Genomic DNA, 21,254 nt, shown 5'->3' with positions numbered 1-21,254 from the left:
GGTAAATGGCTGCAGTAAAAATCCTTTTCAGTTGAAGAATGCACTGTTCTCTGTCCCCCAGAACGCTGATGTGACTAGGAGGTGAACCTCCACTGGAGAATACTTTTCTGTGTAACACACACACACAGGCTGTCCATCCTATCTCTCTGCAGTGTAGTAAATTAAATAACTGGCTGCAATATGGCTGCCAAATATATAGGGCTGTGACATCACAGGGGTGACTGGCTGCTTATCATCCCGCCTACCTGCCGTCCCGCCTTGCCTTCCCCCTTGCCTTCCCAGAGTTCCTTGCCCTATGTTCTCACGTGTGGATCCGCCATTTTAGATGCCCTGGAGCCTGGACCACACTAAATGGAGTTTAATGAAGCGATTTGCGCGATAGAATCGCAGCGAATGCGAACATCGCTGCGATTCTATCGCGCAAATCGCTTCATTAAACTCCATTTAGTGTGGTCCAGGCTCCAGGGCATCTAAAATGGCGGATCCACACGTGAGAACATAGGGCAAGGAACTCTGGGAAGGCAAGGGGGAAGGCAAGGCGGGAAGGCAGGTAGGCGGGATGATCAGCAGAATCAAATTTTTCATGAAATTCGTAACAAATTCGGATTTGTCAGCTTCAATTTGCTCATCTCTAGAGGAAACATAAAATACAAACTCAGCTTTTCTGCATGTGTACAAAAGTTCACATAGTTCAGTATAGTTATTATTTATCACTTGAATTCATCATCTGAGCTGCAGAGAAGATGATATATATCTATGTATCTTCAAAGTCTGGACATGATCCTTTAAAGAGAATCTGATAATTTAGTATCACAGTGCTGGTTTACAATTTGGCTTCAGTGCTGGAACCAAGTGCCCTATAAAAAAATGAACAAATAATTAAATAAAAAAATAAAATAAATTGTATCTACATTTCCATCCCCCTTGCACTTTGCATCTTCCTCCTGCATTTGATTGACAGTCTTTGTGGTGTGTGCTGTAGGGGATATGGATGTGACGGACACATTAGATGACTGGCCTTGCCCTGTGGGCAATTGCTCCTCTTTAACATAAATAAAAAATTACAAATTGCTTGGCAATTACAAACAGAATGCCACAAATCTATAGGTATGACTGTGAAGGTACTTTTTACCTTCTACCTGGTGCTGTAATAAGTTATGCCATATGAGACTACGTGACAGATTCACTTTAAATAATGATTCTTGAATATTCAATTCCCTTTGAGACCTATGAATGGGATGAAAGATAAATAGATAGAAGAAAAGATGAGATACAGGGGTTTTATCAGGGCACCCACGGTGTGTGCTTTGAGTATAGTTGGGATTCCGTAGATGTAACAGTCACAGTCACTACCTGTAAAAGAAGTTGAGCTACTGGTCAGTGTGAAAATGTACTAATAGCTAATATGTAAGTATTCTGGCCCATTTATAACTTACCAATTTGTAAAAGTGAAAATTTGTGTTGTAGTTGCATTGCAGTTTCCAAAATAACAATGAAATGTTTCCATTACTTACTATTGGAAACGTATTTTATGTCGTTACAAGCCACAGCCACAGATACAAGCTGATACAATATATGTCAACTAAAAACATAGGATAGATAAATGAACCCTTATCCACCCCCATTTGCCAGGGTCGGGATTTTTGTTTAAAGTTCGATGCAAGTCTATGGGAAATGTATGTTCCAGCATAACTTCCAAATGACTAGAGATATTTTGATGAAACTTAGTACACATGTTACTTTTATGTAAAAAAAAAAAAAAAAATATGATAGTTCAATTAACCCTAACCTACCCCCTTACGTGAAGGATGGGGTTTTTGTCTTAAAGGGGTACTCCACTGGAAAACATTTTTTTCTAAATCAACTGGTGCCAGAAAGTTAAGCAGATTTGTAAATTACTTCTGTTAAAAAATCTTAATCCTTCCAGTACTTATCAGCTGCTGTATGATGCAAAGAAAGTTATTTTCTTTTTGAATTTCCTTATTGCCTGACCACAGTGTGGCTTGAGAAAATGGGTTATGGTTACATACAAAGGGGTGTAGTCATCCCCAATTGCAAAATGTATGATTGTTTACCCTTGCTAGCAAGTGGAAACTGCTAGTAAAACCTCTGTCAGTTCTGAGCAAGGAGGGCTGTAGTGGTATTGTCTTGAATATGTTTCCTGATACATTGATATGCAGCTAAACAAAAGGAAAAGTTAGGGTGAATACATCTGTTATTGGTTGTTTTCAAATGTGTATGTGTGTAGGGGGGTAAAGATGCCAAACTAAATCTATTTAAAGTAAAGTAATGCCTAGAGAGATAGATAGATAGATAAAAATTGGCATTAGAGCAGTGCCTCCAGAAAAAACGTAGGAATTGGGTGCAGGCAGATCAATAGGGACCCCTGTCTCGAGTCCAAATGGATACTAACAATGGAAGGATGACCGCATCACACCTGAGTATCAAAATAAAAAAAGTAAATTTTATTCCATGAACAGGCAAGTGCAACGTTTCGGTGTTCTCACAACACCATTCTCAAGGGCTTGAGAATGGTGTTGTTACAACACTGAAACCTCACACTTGCCTGTTCATGCAACAAAAGTCACTTTTTCATTTTGATACTTTGGTGTGCTGCACTCATCCTTCCATTGTTAGATAGATACATAGATATATATGAGATAGACACATAGATAGACATAGAAATAGATAGATATAGAAACACAAGCAAAAGAATTACAGCAGCACACTTCTTGCACAAAGCTATATGTGAAATATGACATGTTTAACTTAGCAATACTGCTATGGTGAAAAATAGAGGTTCTTAGCTTACCATTTGGCCAAAGAGTGTGTCCCATCCCACCATGATAATGTGACCTCATTTGGGACAGACCCTACACTATTAATATGCCTCTCCTAGGTTAGCACTGAGCCTCAATATCTGGGCATGTAAGGTCTGGCATATCCTGCACCTAATGAAATGGGTGGGGTGCACAAACCAACATGGAGGCAGCCACTCGCCCCTTCACATGTGCAATGCAAAAAGCTAAGAACCTCTATTTTTCACCATAGCAGTATTACTAAGTTAAACATGTCATATTTCATATATAGCTTTGTGCTAGCAGTGTGCTGCTGTAATTCTTTTGCTTGTATTTGAGGTTCAGCCACAACAGTGTGCACCTGTGTACTTATTTCATACAATGGTTGTGTATCAGAATGTGCTGACAAACTTCTACCTTTTCAGATAGAGAAAGAGATCAATCGGTAGATAGATACAGTAGATAGATGATAAAAAGTTGGAAAATATTTTTAAAAAATCACGCAATAACAGAGCTCATACTTATTTCTTATCTGTCACTTTCTTGACATGCACATGATTGTATACACACACAATGGTGAGCCTATTGCAATATGACATTTTCTCTGGTATCTCCGCAAAGTGCAGAAAGAGACAGAAGAATAAAATGAAATTAAACAATTTTGAAGTTCATTTATGCACAATGTGTGAAGTAATTTGCCTTTTCATGCTTAGGCATTTTTAATGTAGCAATCTACTCAGGCTGAAACAAATGTGTCCCTTCAGAGATATATTCTTTTCAAGAAGACATATTAGGTGTTGCGTGACTATATATTTCCTTAATTTGTCCTCCTCTCTTTTCTGAAATGCATTTACTTTGTTCAGCCAAAATATGCCTTCTTTTGTGCTGTTTCAGCTCCTTTGTAGTTAATGTAGCTGAGAAAAGTCAAGCTTATTCTTTCTGCTTCATATATCATCAACAACGGTGGCTGGATAGCAGAAATGATTATCAATAGGAGGATGATTATATTTGGTAATGATGTATGAAAAGAAAAAAAAAAGTATATAGGGTAATACAGTATAATACAGCTGCCGTTGTATAGTATGCACTAAATATCTCTATTAAGCGAGTAAAGTTATTGTATTTTAATATGGGTTGGACAGGTAGATAGAGTGAAAGTAAAATAGGTATATTTAGATACAGAGGTGGTTATACTATACCTACTAATATGCACGTAAGAAAAATAAAATAAATTAAAGATAGTGGCACACTATTGTGCTATGTTCTTCAAAATTCGCACAGCCATATGTATATGTCTTAAAGGGGTACTCCGCTACTCAGCATTTGGAACAAACAGTTCGGAACGTTGGAGCAGGCGCCGGGAGCTTGTGATGTCATAGCCCTGCCCCCTCATGCCGTCACATCCCACCCCCTCAATGCAAATCTATGGGAGGGGGCGTGACAGCAGTCACGCCCCATCCCATAGACTTGCATTGAGGGGGTCTGGTGTGACATCATGAGGGTGCGGGGCTATGACGTCACGAGCTTCCGGCACTGGCTCCAGTGTTCAGAGCAGTTTGTTCCAAACGTTGAGCAGCGGAGTACCCCTTTAAGCAATGTACAGTATTCAGTCTTTGAATAGCTTTCGAGAATGCCTATTGCTGTACATGATGGCCAATGCATATTTGGAAGCCTAGGTCATGGATCTAAAGGGACAACTTGCCACAATGAGATTTACACAACACGCAAAGAAGTCTTCTCATTGAGCATGCACTCGATAGGGCAGATACAGTAGAAGATAGTAGCGTGGAAGTATAGGACAATGAGGCAGCTAGTTGTGTAAACGAAGGAAGGTAGAATAAAGGGTGTCAGGGAGGATGTCCCATAGACTTACATTGAGGGGGTAGGGTGTGAGGTCATGAAAGCGCAGGGCTATGACGTCACGAGCTTCCGGCACCGGCTCCAGTGTTAAGAAAAGTTTGTTCCAAACGATGAGCAGCGGAGTACCCCTTTAAGCAATGTACAGTATTCAGTCTTTCAATAGCTTTTTGAGAATGCATATTGCTGTACATGATGGCCAATGCATATGTGGAAGCCTAGGTCATGGATGTAAAGGGACAACTTGCCACAATGAGATTTACACAACACCTAAAAGAAGTCTTCTCATTGAGCATGCACTCGATAGGGCAGATACAGTAGAAGATAGTAGCGTGGAAGTACAGCAAAATAAGGCAGCTAGTTGGGTAACCAAAGGAAGGTAGAATAAAGAGTGTCAGAGAGAATGTCTGATCTAGCATACCCCAATAATTTTGCAATAGTTTAAGGAATATTATTTCAGGCATAGCGACAAAACAGCCAACAAAATGTCTGCTCTAGTAAGGTCAGGACAGAGAAGGTGCTGGGTACAAATAGGGCCATGAATCACAAAGACCAGGATTGCACAATGGTACAAAGGCTTCTTGGGGCTCAGATTCAACATACCATGGATCAGGTTGATAGATTAACCCCTTCATGACCCAGCAAATTATTTTTTATGGCTCATGTTTTTTTCCTACTTACCTTCTAAGACCCATAACTTAATTGTTTTTCGACTGAGAAAGTTGTATTGGGGGTAATTTTCTGCATGACTAGTTGTACTTTTCACTGATATACTATTGTTTTATCATACAATGTGTTACGAAGACAGAAAAAAAATTACCGTATATGTAGGGCAAAATGTAAAAAAAAAATGGAATTGCACAATTTTACAGGGCAGTAATTTTTTCATATTAAAAATACAGTAAATTCGACATGCTATCTTTATTCTGTGAGTTAGTATAATTCCATTGATACTAAACTTGAATAACTTTTGTTTCATTTTATGGTTAAAAAAATTTTGGGAAAACTTTAAAAATAAAAATAAAACTGTGCAATACCATGTTCTCACCCCTATAACTTTTTTTTTTCCCCACCTCTGGATCTGTGCTAGGGTTTTTGCTGTAGTTTTTAGCTATACTACTCTTGCTTAGTTCTTGCTATTTGATCAATATTTATTACATTTTTTGGGATGTAATGTAAGCACAAATCTGCAATTTTGCCGTCTGGATTTTTTTGCGCTTACGCTGTTCTTCGTTCGGACAATTATGCATGTGGCCATACCAAATATAGGGGCCTATCATAAGTCATCATTAGATGGCTTACATAGATCAATGTAATGCTATTGCATTACATTGATCCATAAAATCTGTGTTCTATTGCTTAGGGCTGCCGAAGGGAGCCAAAAGCAATCACAGAGCCAGGGAAGACATTGAGGACATGGCAAGGCATCAGGCTTTTCTAGCAACCCATAGCCCCCCAATGATTACATTGCAAGAAGCTATGGCACCACTAGACAACAGGAAATAGCTGCATTTAATGTTTAAATGTACAGATCACTGTATTTAATCAGTTAAATGATGGACATCGGAGCGATCTCGATGTCCGTCATTACCGCAGATATCAACTGCGGACATCTCCGGTTATGATGCGGACCTGACCAATGTCGTATATGTATGTCATGGTTCGGGAAGGAGTTAAGAACAAGTGAAGACCCAGTGGAATGGTGCACCTTCGCAGTTAGTGGTAAGTAGAAGGTGCTTATAAACGATTTCATGTCCATAGTCTTAGGAAAAGGAGCTTAATGGGGTATTCCACCAGTTTAGATCCCCCTATCTGCAGGATAGTGGGGGATCTGACCTCTTTTAACTACTACAATGTCCATTACAGGTTTCTGTCTCTCCCTGTGCATGGAATGGGGTGACGGCACATGCTCCATGCATTCTCTATGGGAGCATCAGAGATACAAGAGTGCTGTACTTGAGTATCTCCAGCACTCCCTTGCACAGTGCCGATGCATGCCAAAATGTAATATTTTCTAAACAGACATTATGTGCCGCACCAGGGAAGTAAAGTCTGTCCTAGATGGCACTGGATACAGGTAATGGAAGTGGGGGGTTGTCCTCCCTGGGTTTGGAATAAGGAGGGCAGGCAGTTTAAGAGAAACTATGAAGAGGGCAGGCAGAGCAAAAACATGTTTTTCCCTTTTTGGAGATGGGATTTATTCTCCCTGCCATATTTGGGAGTTTAGAAGGAATTTTGCCCCTAATTTGGGACTATTGCTATCTGCCTAATAGACTTTTGCCCACTGTATGTATTGAATGACTTTCTAGAATGCAGTTTAGGGCCAACAAACTTTTCTTGCACAAAAGCTTTACTTATATATATTCATAGCTTTGATTATAGAGATCTTGATAATAGTGTATAATAAGATTAAAATAAAAATACATTTTATCATAGATACAGTACTGCTCAGCCTTTCAATTGTCACAATAGTTAAGTAATTACATATCCTATTCATGAGCCGGGAAGATCAGAAAGTAAGAAAAAGAGAGAGAAATAAAGAAGATTTAGGGCATTTTACGACTGTGTTTTCTAATTCTCTTTTATAATAGAGCGTAAGTAAACAAGATGTGATTCTGTGCGGCAGCGCTCACTCTTGACTCGAGTTCAAAACAGCGGAATAATGAAAAAAAAAGACACAAAAAAAAGAAAATCAGCATTTTACGTAAAATGTTAAATGTGTTCAGTTATGAAACTGTAAAAGTGTGAAAAATGTCAATCACTTCTGGGCAAATTTAGACTTGCACCTATTGTGAAATGAAATTGAATTGGCACTGAGAAGCAGATCTAAGAAAAGTTTGGAGAATGAATTTGCTACAACTTCGTAATACAGCAGATCTAGCATGGACCTCAGTAATGTTAAATGGGAAGCACTGGACTGGGTCTGCCATGAGCCGAGATGAAAAGTAGAATAGGACACTTATGGAGGAATAATGGAGTTATTCAGGCTTACCGATGAGAATCAGATTACTAATGTTATAAAAGCTTGCTAAAAATAAACGTTAATGTAACATCCCAATGTAATTATTCTATCTGATAACTAATGTAAATCTTTTTTTTGCAGAGCCCTGTAATGCGTCTTCCTTCCAGTGTAACAGTGGGGAATGTGTCTCATTGAGCAGCGTCTGTGATAAACACGCCGACTGTCCAGATGGTTCTGATGAGGCAAAATGTGGTAAGATTTTTTTATACAGTGCCCTGTCAATAAGGGGTACTGCTGTTACATAATAATAGGAGGTACAATTGTTACATGGTCCCATAATAATAGGGGGTACAATTGTTAAATGGTCCCATAATAATAGAGGGTACAATTGTTACATGGTCCCATAATATTAGGGGGTACTATTGCTACATGTCCCATAATAATAGGGGGTACAATTGTTACATGGTCCCATAATAATAGGGGATATAATTGTTACAAGGTCCCATAATAATAGGGGGTACAATTGTTACATGGTCCTATAATAATATGGGGTACAATTGTTACATGGTCCCATAATAATAGGGGGTACAATTGTTACATGGTCCTATAATAAGGGGTACAATCGTTACAGGGTCCCATAATAATAGGGGATACAGTTGTTACATGATCCCATAATAATAGGGGGAACAATTGTTACATGGTCCTATAATAATAGGGGGTACAATTGTTACATGGTCCCATAATGATTTGGGGTACAATTGTAACATGGTCCCATGCACAGATAATAAAACACTATTCTCGAGCTTGACCTATATGTTAGCTTGCTTTAAGCCGGATGCTCATTCAACCAAAAGCTATTCCTTCTGAATCCACCATATACATACTAGTCCACCTTAGCTCAGATATCTTTTTTTTTTTTTAATAAGAGAAAAGAATAAGCCACCACTAGAGATGATCAAATCCCCTGAGATTCATTTTGGCTCAGTGTCTATATACATATGGTAGTTATACAATTCACCAGTTTGAAAAAAGTCCATTAAAGGGGTCATACAGTGAAAATTAGACAGGATCGGGGATAAGTAAAACTTCACTTTAATACACTTGATTATATAGAATTATTTTTTTTTAAATAAAATTACACATAGAAAGAGAGTGTAACTGATGGAAAACTGAACAGAAATGGAAGCATACATGGAAGATGTGACTACAATGTTAGTATTACTGTGGCAGACATAAGTAGTGTTCAACAAAAAGGCTCAAAATGCTGAAGGTAGCAGCAAAAAGTGCTAAAATTGCATTCTAGTGGAGTATCAAAGAAGAAGTTGCAAATGATAAAAATACAGGGAACACAAAAAACAAATTGAATAAATACAATCATTACCAAGTGGACCGGGTAGATGTGTATGCTTCCGCCACCCAACGTTTCGCTCAAGGCTTCTTCCGGGCATGGTCAAAGTAGGGCAACACCCTGCCACAGGTCATTACCAGAGCAGGATAAGACATCATCAGAACAAAACTTGCAACCCTTTATCATAATCAAAACCCAAAACAAGTGTAAACAGGATGCGGAATAAAGGACTGCGGTCCCGTAGCGCATCCATAATATGTAACTGTAACATAGAAGCTCACCTCTGTATCTGCCAGCAGTGCATAATGAAGGGGGAGGAATAGACCGGACATAAGAACATATCGAGGGAACGCCCAGACCAGCCCCCTCTCTGACACCAGCCGATGGTGTGGAGGGAGTTGCCGGGGTGGCATCCCACGGCAACGAATACGCAGCACGTGAGAGAAAGAGGTGGGAGCGGGCAGTGTGCGTATGCCACGGGAGCACCCCGGCAACACCCTCCCACCAACATCGGCATGGTGTCAGAGAGGGGGCAGAGATGGGGCATCCCCACGGCACTGCATCACTTCATAATGATCACTCCATAGTGAGAACATAGACAGATTGCAAAATACAATATGAAATGTAAATAGGGGTATACAAAAGTATATATAGGTCATAATGGCATACAGGTAAGTACAACAGTGAAGTGCATAACAGTGACAAGATACAGGTTGTAATGGCATACAGACAAGTACAACAATAAAGTGCATGACAGTAACTGAATAAACATACAAGAGCCAAATACAATGCTTTTTAGAACATGATAAATTATTAATCAATTAATAATATGGTAGTAAACCATGAAAATACCCTACTACATTTAGTAGTAATAAATAATATAAAAATTATAAAAATGTGAATGAATATGAGACCAGAAATTTCTGGACACAATATTTCAGAAAATAATCCTCAGGGAAATCTGAATATAAATCATAGGTTAAGGTGAAAAATAGTGTTAAAATTAAATATACATATACATAAAAATAAATAAATATATATATATATATATATATATATATATATATATATATATATATATATATATATATAACTTTCTTATTATTAAATGAATGTGGGGTCACTACCTGACCCACATGAGGTGCAAAGGTGCAAAACTTAATAATAATAGAGACTGAGATGTGAGGTCAATCCACCTCAGTCTCAAACAACCATGACAAAAACAAACCGTGAGCATGAAGTGAGGGTGCAATAGTGACATACATTAAAGTGCCACAGTTAAGAACGTGATATGCCAATACATTACCTGGAGCTCTGTCAGATACCACCCTCATGAAAATAAGAGGGCTGCAGTAATAGCCAGAACTAGTGCACCTAACTAACTTATTTGAAACAAATAAATATTCAAATTGTATAATGTGAAGAATGTAATACACCATAAGAGAAGCTGAAAAGACACCATAAGTATAAAAAAAATACAACACAAAAATAATATAAATAGATAAACAATACTATGCTGTAGATAATGCCCATACACACTATTTCGCTAAAGTGACATAACTGGCCCCAAACACATTGAGCCATATAGAAGGACAGGAAGATCCCATAGGGGCAATTTTAACCTATTGAGGGTATTGAGATCACATCATCCAATAAGAGTATATATAACGGACCACCCACAAAGTCACAGTTATAGGAGTAGTAAAGTCAACTTTGCATATTTGGGTGCGTTCAGAGAATGATGACGTACATAAATGATGTTGACAAATACAGTTTCTCACGTCGCCAAAAGGAAGGCATCACGGTAAGGCTGAAAACAATATAGGAAAGAAGGAGGAATTTTTTTTTTTTTTTTAAACAACCCAATTAAAAATCCAAAAAGGATGTATATGCACAAAGGTTGCTAAAGGCGTCAAATTACAAGAATGGTGTATATCTGTTGACTTCATTGAGCCCTTGAGGTGTCATCGTTCCAAGTTCAAAGATCAAGAGGGTCTCACGCTGGGCAAGGGTCCTAGGCCAATTACCTTGTCCTGGACCATTAGGGACGTGGTCAATTCTACAGAAGCATAGAAGTGATGCATCGCAATTATGCTGGAGTTTGAAGTGTCTTTAATCGCTGTATGTCTGTCTCATCCATTGCCATCTGGATATCCCGAACATGCTCCTGGATGCAACGTCTTAATTCCCGGGTCATCATACCTATATATGTAGGACCACAAGGACATGTGACAGCATATATAAAACCCTTTGTGATGCAGTTAATTGTATGTCTAATTTCGTAGTTCTTAGATTTAGAGGCATCAGAAAAATGGATGGTTTTATCCATATTACTGCATGCCACACACCTACCACAGGCAGAATTACCCCATTTCAGCCTACTAGTGCCAAAAATCGGGATAGTCTCAATGGGTACATAATAACTATGCACCAACATATCCTTAAGATTTTTTGCTTGCCTGTACGTAATTGCTGGTCGAGATGGTATGACACGAGTTAAAATTGGATCGGTAAGGAGTATAGACCAGTGTTGTTTCATAATATCCACTGCCTGTATTCTTGATGAAAAATCAAGAACACATCTCAACTGTTCTGTCTTCAGTTCGGCTACTCTGCTTGGGTACAATAAGGAGGTACGTCCCTTGTTCTTTGCTCTACAATACGCCCGTTTGATGCTCCTATTGCTGTATCCTCTTTCTTGAAACCTTTTCTTTAGGTCCTTAGCTTGAGCTTCAAACTTCTCCTCAGTAGAACATAGCCGTCTAGCTCTCAGGAATTGGCCCACTGGGATATTCTTGACAAGGTGGGATGGATGTGCTGATGATGCGTGTAACGGTAGTGGTGAAGGTACTCTTACGATATAGGTCGGTCTGAATATATCTATCTGTGTCCACAAGAATTCTTGTGGACACAGATAGATATATTCAGACCGACCGATATCAAAAGAGTACCTCCGCCAATACCGTTCTCCAAACATCAGCACATGCATTCTATGATGACCCGAGAATTCATCCGAGAGCATGTTCGGGATATCCAGATGGCAATGGATGAGACAGACATACAGCAATTAAAAACCCTTCCTACCGTGATGCCTTCCTTTCGGCGATGTGAGAAACTGTATTTGTCAACATCATTTATGTACGTCATCATTCTCTGAACGCACCCAAATATGCGAAGTTGACTTTACTACTCCTATAACTGTGACTTTGAGGGTGATCTGTTATATATACCCTTATTGGATGATGTGATCACAATACCCTCAGAAGGTTAAAATTGCCCCTATGGGATCTACCTGTCCTTCTATATGGCTCAATGTGTTTGGGGCCAGTTATGTCACTTTGGCAAAATAGTGTGTATGAACATTATCTACAGCATAGTATTGTTTATCTATTTATATTCATTTTTAGTTGTATTTTTTGATACTTATGGTGTCTTTTCAGCTTCTCGTATGGTATATTACATTCTTCACATGTTATTCAATTTGAATATTGATTTGTCCATGTGTTTAATATAAGTTAGTTAGGGGGACTTGTGCACTAGTTTTGGCTATTACTGCCCCCCTCCTTTCTTCATGAGGGTTGTATCTGACAAAGCTCCAGCTTCTTCACTGTGGCACTGTGATTTTTGTCACTATAAGTCTCTATTGAACCCTCACTTCATGCTAACAGTTTGTTTTTGTCGTGGCTATTTGAGATTGAGGTGAATTGGCCTAACATCTCAGTCTCCATTATTATTAAGCTTTGCATCTTTGCACCTTATGTGGGTCAGATAGTGACCCCACATTCATTTAATAATAAGAAAGTATATATATATATATATATATATATATATATATATATATATATATATGTTAATTCAGGTAGAAGACAGACATGGTCACACATCTACAATCTTGTATAATGATCTAATTGCTTCTCAGCATAATTTCAAAAACTAACAGGTTGTTAGTATATACGTTTTGATCAAAAAGTACAAAGCCCACTCGCCACGTCAAGGCCACCTATTTAGAGTGGGTCCCTAATGTCCCTTGCATAAAATGGTGTAGCACTGGGTGGCGACCACCACCGCCGCGACACCAGTGCCCACAGGGGGAACGACCCACTGGCAGAGCGGCCCCAATGCCACTCAAACCAGTCAATGGGTTGCACCTCCCCACAGACACAGCACCACGGCAGCAACAGACGCCGCAAAGCACCACAACAGTGTGAACAGGGTGCTACAGCTCACTTACCATGCTCTCCCAGTCAGACTGGGAGGCTGGGAGGCTGCTAGGAAAGAAATGGCCCATGTGTAGCTAACTACTACTTATATAGGGTTGGGCTGAGGGGGTGGGGAAGAGTGCAGACACATGTAAAAAAGAAAACACAATGTGAATTCAGGTAGAAGACAGACATGGTCGCACATCAAAAATTTTGTATAATGATCTAATTGCTTCTCAGCATAATTTCTAAAACCAACAGGTTGTTAGTATATACGTTTTGATCAAAAAGTACAAAGCCCACTTGCCACGTCAAGGCAACCTATTTAGAGTGGGTCCCTCAGCCCAATTCTATCACTTCATTAAACTCCATTTACTGCGGTCCAGGCTCATGGGTATCTAAAATGGCAGATCCACATGTCAGTGCATGGGGCAAGGAATGCTGGCAAGGCGGGAAGGGAAGTTGACAGGATGACCCTGAATCAGATGCAGGATGCATGTTATCAGCAGCCAGTCACAGCCCTATATATTCGGCAGCCATTTTGCGGCTCGTCATATCATTCATTACACTGCATAGAGATAGGACAGACATTGCTGTGTGTGTTACACAGAAAAACTCATTCCAGCAGCGTTTCACATACTAGTCATATCAGCGTTCTGGTGGACAGAGAGGAGTGTTTTCACTGAAAAGGATAATTACTGCAGCCATTAACCTCCCAGTCACTTTCTTCAGCATTGTATTACAGAGAGGGGCAGATAGCTGTGTGTTGCCTCATACATTTCAACAAGCTGCCTCAACTTCATAAACCTTAGCAGAGGAGGCAGGAATAATTTTTCAGCGCAATTCTGTCTCTTTGTTCCACAACAAATCATCTGCTGAAATACTAGTCTGTAGATGATATAACACCCAGCAGTCCATTCCTTTGAGTGCGGACAGTCAAAATCTAACACGCTCAATCCTTTAGGCCTCCATGTTCCTTAGATAGTTGGTGGGTTCTGCCGAGACACGTCTGATATGTATACGGTAGATAGCTTTACCCACATACCCTTCATAATAAAAACTGAATCCCATAGGATAGATTCAAAACAGTGTGATAACATCTTATATGCAGAATAAGTCAGCTTTGTAAAACACTGCTAGGGTCACCACGGACTGTATTCAACTAGTTTTTAAAGTGGTTTAAAGACTAAGTTAATGTCAACGTTAAGGTGACATGTGGTACCATGGTAACTACCAGTTTGTTTAAAAACCCACTGAACTAGCGGACTTCATATGCTTTTTACTGGAACTTGGATGAAAAGGTTTTCCCGGGTCTGGCCAGGCGCGATCTGCTGCACAAACGTTCATCAAACGTTCAGATGTATAAAATAACAATATTTATTAGCCAAAGTTAAAAAAACGCATTTTGAACCCACTCACATTGATAAAGAGGTATTACACCTTGAAATGCGATTTACGTTCCTCTGTCCGGTGCCCTCCGGCATGTCCAACCATCCAGCTTCAAAATTAAGACACTGGATGATTGTGAACTGTCCCATTCAAATGAATGGGATCAGTTCTAGCATCAGTTTCCTCCGGTGGACACCAGAGGGAAACTATGTCGGACACGTGATATATGTGAACCCAGCCTTACTCATACTTGCTTATTCTTTTTTGTATTATTGCTTGAAAAATTCAATAAATCTATAATGTTAAAAAAATGTATAATCAAGTGTCTCAAAATAGTGAAGAAGCAATATCTTTTATAAACATTAAAAAAACTTTTTTGGAATCATAGCCGATGGTGTATCTGTAGGCCTGGCTGGTAGTAGCAGAACATCCCTTTGGTGACGATTCATGTTAGGGTGAAATACCGGATGTAAAAACTTAAGGATAACAAGTCATAAAACAAGCCCTTATATGGCCCTGCATCCTCAAGGGCTAAAGAAGAGATTGAATGTCTACTGATAGTAACTCAGTGTTTAGCTTGAAAAGCGGTGTTTAATATACAAAAGTAATCGAGTACGTTTTACTGTGGTTCAGAAAAAAAGAAGAAAATTTAGATTTTAGTTTAGGTAATTTAGGTGTAAAACATTAGTTTCTTAGATATCTCCGAGATGACTGACAGATTTCTTGTTGTTTGTCCTTATTTTTCTCAGTGCAACTTTCCAACAGCAGCTCCAGCGGAAAGGTTCAGATCAAGGTTCAGGGAGAATGGCGTACGGCATGTGCAGATCTCTGGATGGAAGAAATCTCTAACACTATATGTCATCAACTGGGACTAGGGTATGTGTACAAAATTCAAAAGCTTTTTTATAAAGTTGATATTTTATATGTATGTTGATATTCCTAAAACTATTTTTCCAATCACACTCTAGAGTCATTTTAATTTAGGGAGGGGGGGGGGGATTCTGGAGCCCTGGGAACTGTTTTCGTAATCCTGCTTTCACCACTTATGCTGGATTTCTGACTATTATCCCCCCCCCCCCCGCTCCCACAAGATGTGTTTTCCACTCTCACCCACTCCTGCAACATATGTGTCCAATCCCACGATCTCAAGCGAAAATTTTATCACAGCTTTTATGTAGTACCCCAAGTGCCATTTCATCACCCCCTCATGCTCTTTCACCCACCTGTGACTGTATGTTCTGTGACCGCCCACAACAGCCTCAGTGGTGTATGGAAACCTATTGTTCAGACAAAGCTCCATGATAAATTATACAAATTAGCTCTCCTGTTTTGGGGTACTGAGGGATGAAAAACAATACATGTCTGTGTCTTTTCCGTCAGGTGCATTGTTTTCAGTAAGACTTTTTGTGGACTAAAATCACCATACATATCAATATGTACATTTTAGCTGACAACACCACATCTGAAAGAAATCAGAAGGGGACATGTTATCCAAAGATCTTAGTAGTGTACAGTGGTGCAGCATCAGACATTAGATGTGACTGGGCCTAAATTCAAAATCTGTAATTTCTCCACCTACATTGAGCCATTTTTATTAGTGCCTTCTTACATGGTGGATAGACCTTTGGGTCTACTCACTCAACAGAGTCCAGATGCAACTGCTACTTCAAAAACATACTGACCAAACATAGCACTTATGGTTGTGACCATAAAGCTCTATTGTGGTCTTGTCACTCCAAATTACAGTGTACCAAAAGCTGTGACGCATGTCAAGGTGTTGTCAAGTATATTGTTACCAGGAGCAGTGAAGGCTTCTTTCTGGCAACTTGACTGGACTGCTCAGTTATTTATTTATTTTTTTTTCAAGTTTTGTTGTATTGTGCTCCTTGAAACAACTGTGCTGTCTTTTTCCAGAATTGGATTTCTTTTTATAGCCTTTTCAATCTTTATAAAGTGTAATTACTTTGTTTCTTGTTGAGTCTTTTGACAGTGGTTTTCTACTCTCCATGGCTCAATATCTCGCCTGTTCAGTGCATTTACGTGAGAGCTAACAAACTCATTGACTATTTATGCATAGACAATATTTGCAAGTTAAAAAGCAACAGGTGTGGTAAATTAAGATTTAATTGTCATTTATAAGTTTGTATGTGTGTGTGTTGGGCACCTTGTGTGTGTGTTTGACACCTTGTGCGTCTACAAGAAGGCCAAACATTGCAAAGTATGTAAATTTTAAGTCAGGGCCATTTGGGTGATTTTTGTTGTGATCAAAGGGGTATTCCGGCTTTAGACATCTTATCCCTTATCCAAAGGATATAAGATAAGATGTCTGATCGTGCTGCTGATCCAATCTCGGAAATCTCTGAGTTTTCGGGATTGGAGACGTGATTTTACGCCATGCCCCATTGTGACATCACACCCGCTCCCATAGACATGAATGGAGGGGGCGTGGTGTGATGTCACGTCTCCAATACTGGAAACTCATAGGTTTCCAAGATTGGAGCATCAGCCCGGAACAGAATGCCAGCGACGGGCCCCCCACGATCAGACATCTTATCCCCTTTCATTTTGATAGGGGAAAAGATGTCTATGGCCGGAAAACCCCTTTAACATTAAAAAGGAACCAAACATAGGAACCAAATATGTGATAATAAATGTTTGGAGCCATCTGCTCCCTGTTTCGTTCTCTGCAAATGCAGCCACCACAACTACCACAGGGGCTTCATATACACGGTGCTCTTATTTATACAGCATTTACACCAGAATAGTGTACATCATTTGCTACATTTTTCCCACTGTATCTTGTCGTTCAGCGTTTTAGGATCATCAAATTATACCTTTATTGTACCATCAATAAAAAATTCCCAATAACCATTTGCAATGCTTCTGTGACCTAGACCAGATTTCTATCAAGGTTTGTACCCCAGTCACTGATGCCTGGTGAATGAAGGTGGCCCCACATGCCAGTAAGTAGCACTGTGCAGATTTAATGAGTGCAGTAGATTAAATGGCACTTTCAGTACTTGAATGTGCTATTGATTTGTTTATTTTTTGGTGTCCCTGGGAATACAGGCATAGAAGGTCATTGAATGCCACAGCCTGTGTTTACCCTGGATGACAATATGGTATTTGAGCACATTCTCATCAATTCCTAAAACAGCTAATACAGATGCTTGACTCATTTGCAGAACAATAGATGCTCCTGACATCCATAAACAAAATCCCAGCATACGTTCAGTATCATGCATACATTCCTCTCAGAATGGAGTTTGGGATCATAGAGGAAGCCTCCGTAATTAGACTGATAGATGAGAAGTCTAGACAATAAATACTCGCACTACACAAACAATAAAGCAGCCTTTCATCGCCGCTTCAAATGAGCAAACAATGTTCATATACTGTATATTAGAAAGGGAGGAATGCTTGGCTCCTGTATAGATGGATGACATTTTACAGCTCACTCATAGTCCCGAGAATCAATTTCCCATTCAGAGATATCACAATGCAATTTCTAGTTATCATTTATTTTCAGCACTTACTTATAGGTGGGCAGGCAAACGCATACATTAATAAAATTGATACTCTTTAATAAATAAATAAAATTATTAATTTTTCAGGGAAGTTAACAGCATCAATATTAATGCACCATGTTTCTTTCCATAATACATTCTAGAACAGTGGCAGGTGGGACCCCCTTCATTCACCAGGCATCAGTGACTGGGGTACAAGCCTTGATGGAATTCTGGTCTTGGTCACAGAAGCATTGCAAATGGTTGTTAGGAATTTTTTATTGATGGTACAATAAATGTATAATTTTATGGTCCTAAAATGCTGAACTCCAATACAGCAGGAAGAATTTAGCAAATTATGTACACTATTCTGGTGTAAATACAGTACAAATAAGAGCATCGTGTATATGAAGCCCCTGTGGTAGTTGTGGTGGCTGCATTTGCAGAGAACGAAACAGGAAGCAGATGGCTCCAAACATTTATTATCATGACATTGGCACCGATCAAGTATTGGAATATATAAGACAGCAAATAAACAGTCCGTTCTTGAAGCTGATGGGTTAAAAGAAGAATATTTAAGTGCCAAAGCATCTCTAAAGCAGAAGGTCTTGGGGGTTGTTCATAGAAGCCAATGGTTACTCCATACCAGAAGCAAGGACAACAAACCAACCACAGAACCCATTATCTGAGTCTCATTGATGAGGTGAAAGAGCAAAGGCTGGTCTAGCTGGTTGGATGTGTGAAGGCTGGTCTATCTGGTTGGATGTGCGAGGGCTGGTCTATATGGTTGGATGTGCGAGGACTGGTCTATCTGGTTGGATGTGCGAGGGCTGGTCTATATGATTGGATGTGCGAGGGCTGGTCCATCTGGTTGTAGCGTACACAAGAGTTACTGGAGAATGGATTTTTGACAAAGTTAATGCTTGTTGCTATTATAGAAAGGTGTCAAAAATAATTCAGTTCCTGTGTATGGGGCTGCATAGCTACAGACTGGTTGGAGTGTCCATGCTGACCCTTTTGTGCTTCCTAAAGTGGCTGCAATGGGCACACGAGCATCAGAACTGGACAAATGAGTAATGGAAGAGTAATTTAGATGGGCACACTTGTTGAGAAGGCTCCAAGATGCAGTCTGAGAAAGAAAGCCAGTCAGTAGAGGCAGTGGGATATTCTGACATCCCCTGGCTTTTATGTGGATGTCACTTTGATATGTTCCACCTATCTTAATGTTGTTGCAGACCAAGTATGCCCCTTAATGGTAGTAGTACTGCCTAATGACAGTGGCCTCTTTGAACAGGATCATTACCATGTCAAGCTGTCTGGAAGGGCTGCATTTTGAATTGTAAAAATTCTGAGATTCATCTAGCTGGGGTCTGGTCTTTGCCTTTCTTACCATCCTTCTTACTCTGCATGGCTACGCTTTCTACTACAACCCAGCTCTATTTATCTCATTAGTCATTTATACATATTCATTATTTATTTATGCATAGTCATTAGTCATTTGAGGAGATCAGGTTTGGATGGAGTTTCTAGAGTCTATGGGAAAGAAAAAAATAAAGAATTATAAAGAATTTATATACAACATTTTTTTTTAGAGTCCTATGTGCATGTGATCCACGTGTTTAAATCAATTATAAAATACATTTGAGTCATTATATATATATATATATATATATATATATATATATATATATATATACCGTATTTATCGGCGTATAACACGCACTTTTTAGGCTAAAATTTTGTCTATCTGCGTGTTATACGCAGATAAGCCGCTGCAGTTCAATGATTTAAAGCGGGCGCTTTAAATCAATGAACTGCAGCGGCTTTGCAGGTGCAGAGACCTGCCGTCGCTGCCGGCTTCTCTGCCCCTGCCTGTCCTGGGGTCTAGAGCCCTGCTGCCGGCACTTCTATCCCCCTGGCTATCGGTGCCGCTGCCTATTCTCTCCCCTGGCTATCGGTGCCGCTGCACCATTGCCAGCGCTGACAGACAGATGGAGAGAAGGCCCAGCGGCTGCCCTGTTGCCTCCCCCATCCCCGGTTGTATAATTACCTGTTGCCGGGGTCGGGTCCGCGCTGCTTTAGGCCTCCGGTGTGCGTCCCCTGCGTTGTTGCTATGCGCTGCGAGACGCAATGACGTCACTCGTCATTGCGCCGTGCAGTGCACAGCAACGACGCAGGGGACGCACACTGGAGGCCTGAAGCAGCGTGTACCCTACCCCGGCAACAAGGTAATTATACAACCGGGGATGGGGGAGGCAACGGGGCAGCGGCGCCGGCAATGGGTGCCGCTGCCCCTTCTCTCCCCCTGGCTATCGGCGCCGCTGCCCCATTGCTGGCGCCGCTTCTCTCCCCCTGGCTATCGGCGCCGGCAATGGGGCAGCGGCACCGATAGCCAGGGGGAGAGAACGGGCAGCGGCGCAGATAGCCAGCGGGAGAGAAGCGGCGGCAGCAGGGCTCTAGACCCCAGGAAAGGCAGGGGGATAGAAGCGGGCAGCGACGGCCTCTCTCCCCCTGCCTTTCCTGGGGGCTTCTGCGGGGTCAGAAACAGTGTATACGCATGCACACACATACGCACCCTCATTTTACCAAGGATATTACCCAAATATCCTTGGTAAAATGAGGATGCGTGTTATAAGCCGGTGCGTGGTATACCCCGATAAATACGGTATATATAGATATAGATATATATATATATATATATATATATATATATACAAAACAGCAAGGCGACTGCGGCACACAAATTCGTGAAAAAATAACGTTTTGTTTATTCCATGAACAAGAGCGGCGTTTCGGTGTTCTCACAACACCATTCTCAAACTAAATACCAGTGATCCAACAGGATATTTATACATACAATTGCAAATCAATTACAATCAATCAGTGTACATAATCATACAAAATACAAATTCAATTAATACAAAAGCATAACCGATCAGGTGACCGCCACAGAAGCACTGTGGGAAAGGAGACGGGGCGCCATCTGATTGGTCACATTTCCTCACAACATCTGTTACTATAGTTACATAGAATGCGGCGCAGCCGCAATGTATAATCACCCATGCTGATATGGCGGACATACACTTATATGCATGTGGAGTGTCTTGAACATCCCGCCTTCTCCAAACATAAGTATTAATTTATATTAATAAGCACACATGTTTGTAATTGATTATCATAAGACCATTCTCTGTT

At 40.2% G+C, this 21,254-nt stretch overlaps 1 protein-coding gene across 1 annotated transcript in view; it reads left to right on the top strand.

Moving 5' to 3' along the window:
• Window positions 1–21,254, top strand: part of TMPRSS15 (transmembrane serine protease 15) — a 311,771-nt gene that overhangs the window by 157,504 nt on the left and 133,013 nt on the right. The window contains exons 11-12 of the mRNA XM_056560197.1: window positions 7,759–7,869; window positions 15,303–15,429. Of these exons, the coding sequence (XP_056416172.1) occupies window positions 7,759–7,869; window positions 15,303–15,429 (238 nt within the window). The remainder of the gene's footprint in view (window positions 1–7,758; window positions 7,870–15,302; window positions 15,430–21,254) is intronic.

The sequence above is a fragment of the Hyla sarda genome, chromosome 2 (assembly GCF_029499605.1).
Source record: "Hyla sarda isolate aHylSar1 chromosome 2, aHylSar1.hap1, whole genome shotgun sequence".
NCBI lineage: Eukaryota > Metazoa > Chordata > Amphibia > Anura > Hylidae > Hyla > Hyla sarda.
The sequence above is the reverse complement of the archived record's forward strand: the minus strand, read 5'-3'. Positions and strand labels throughout refer to the sequence as shown.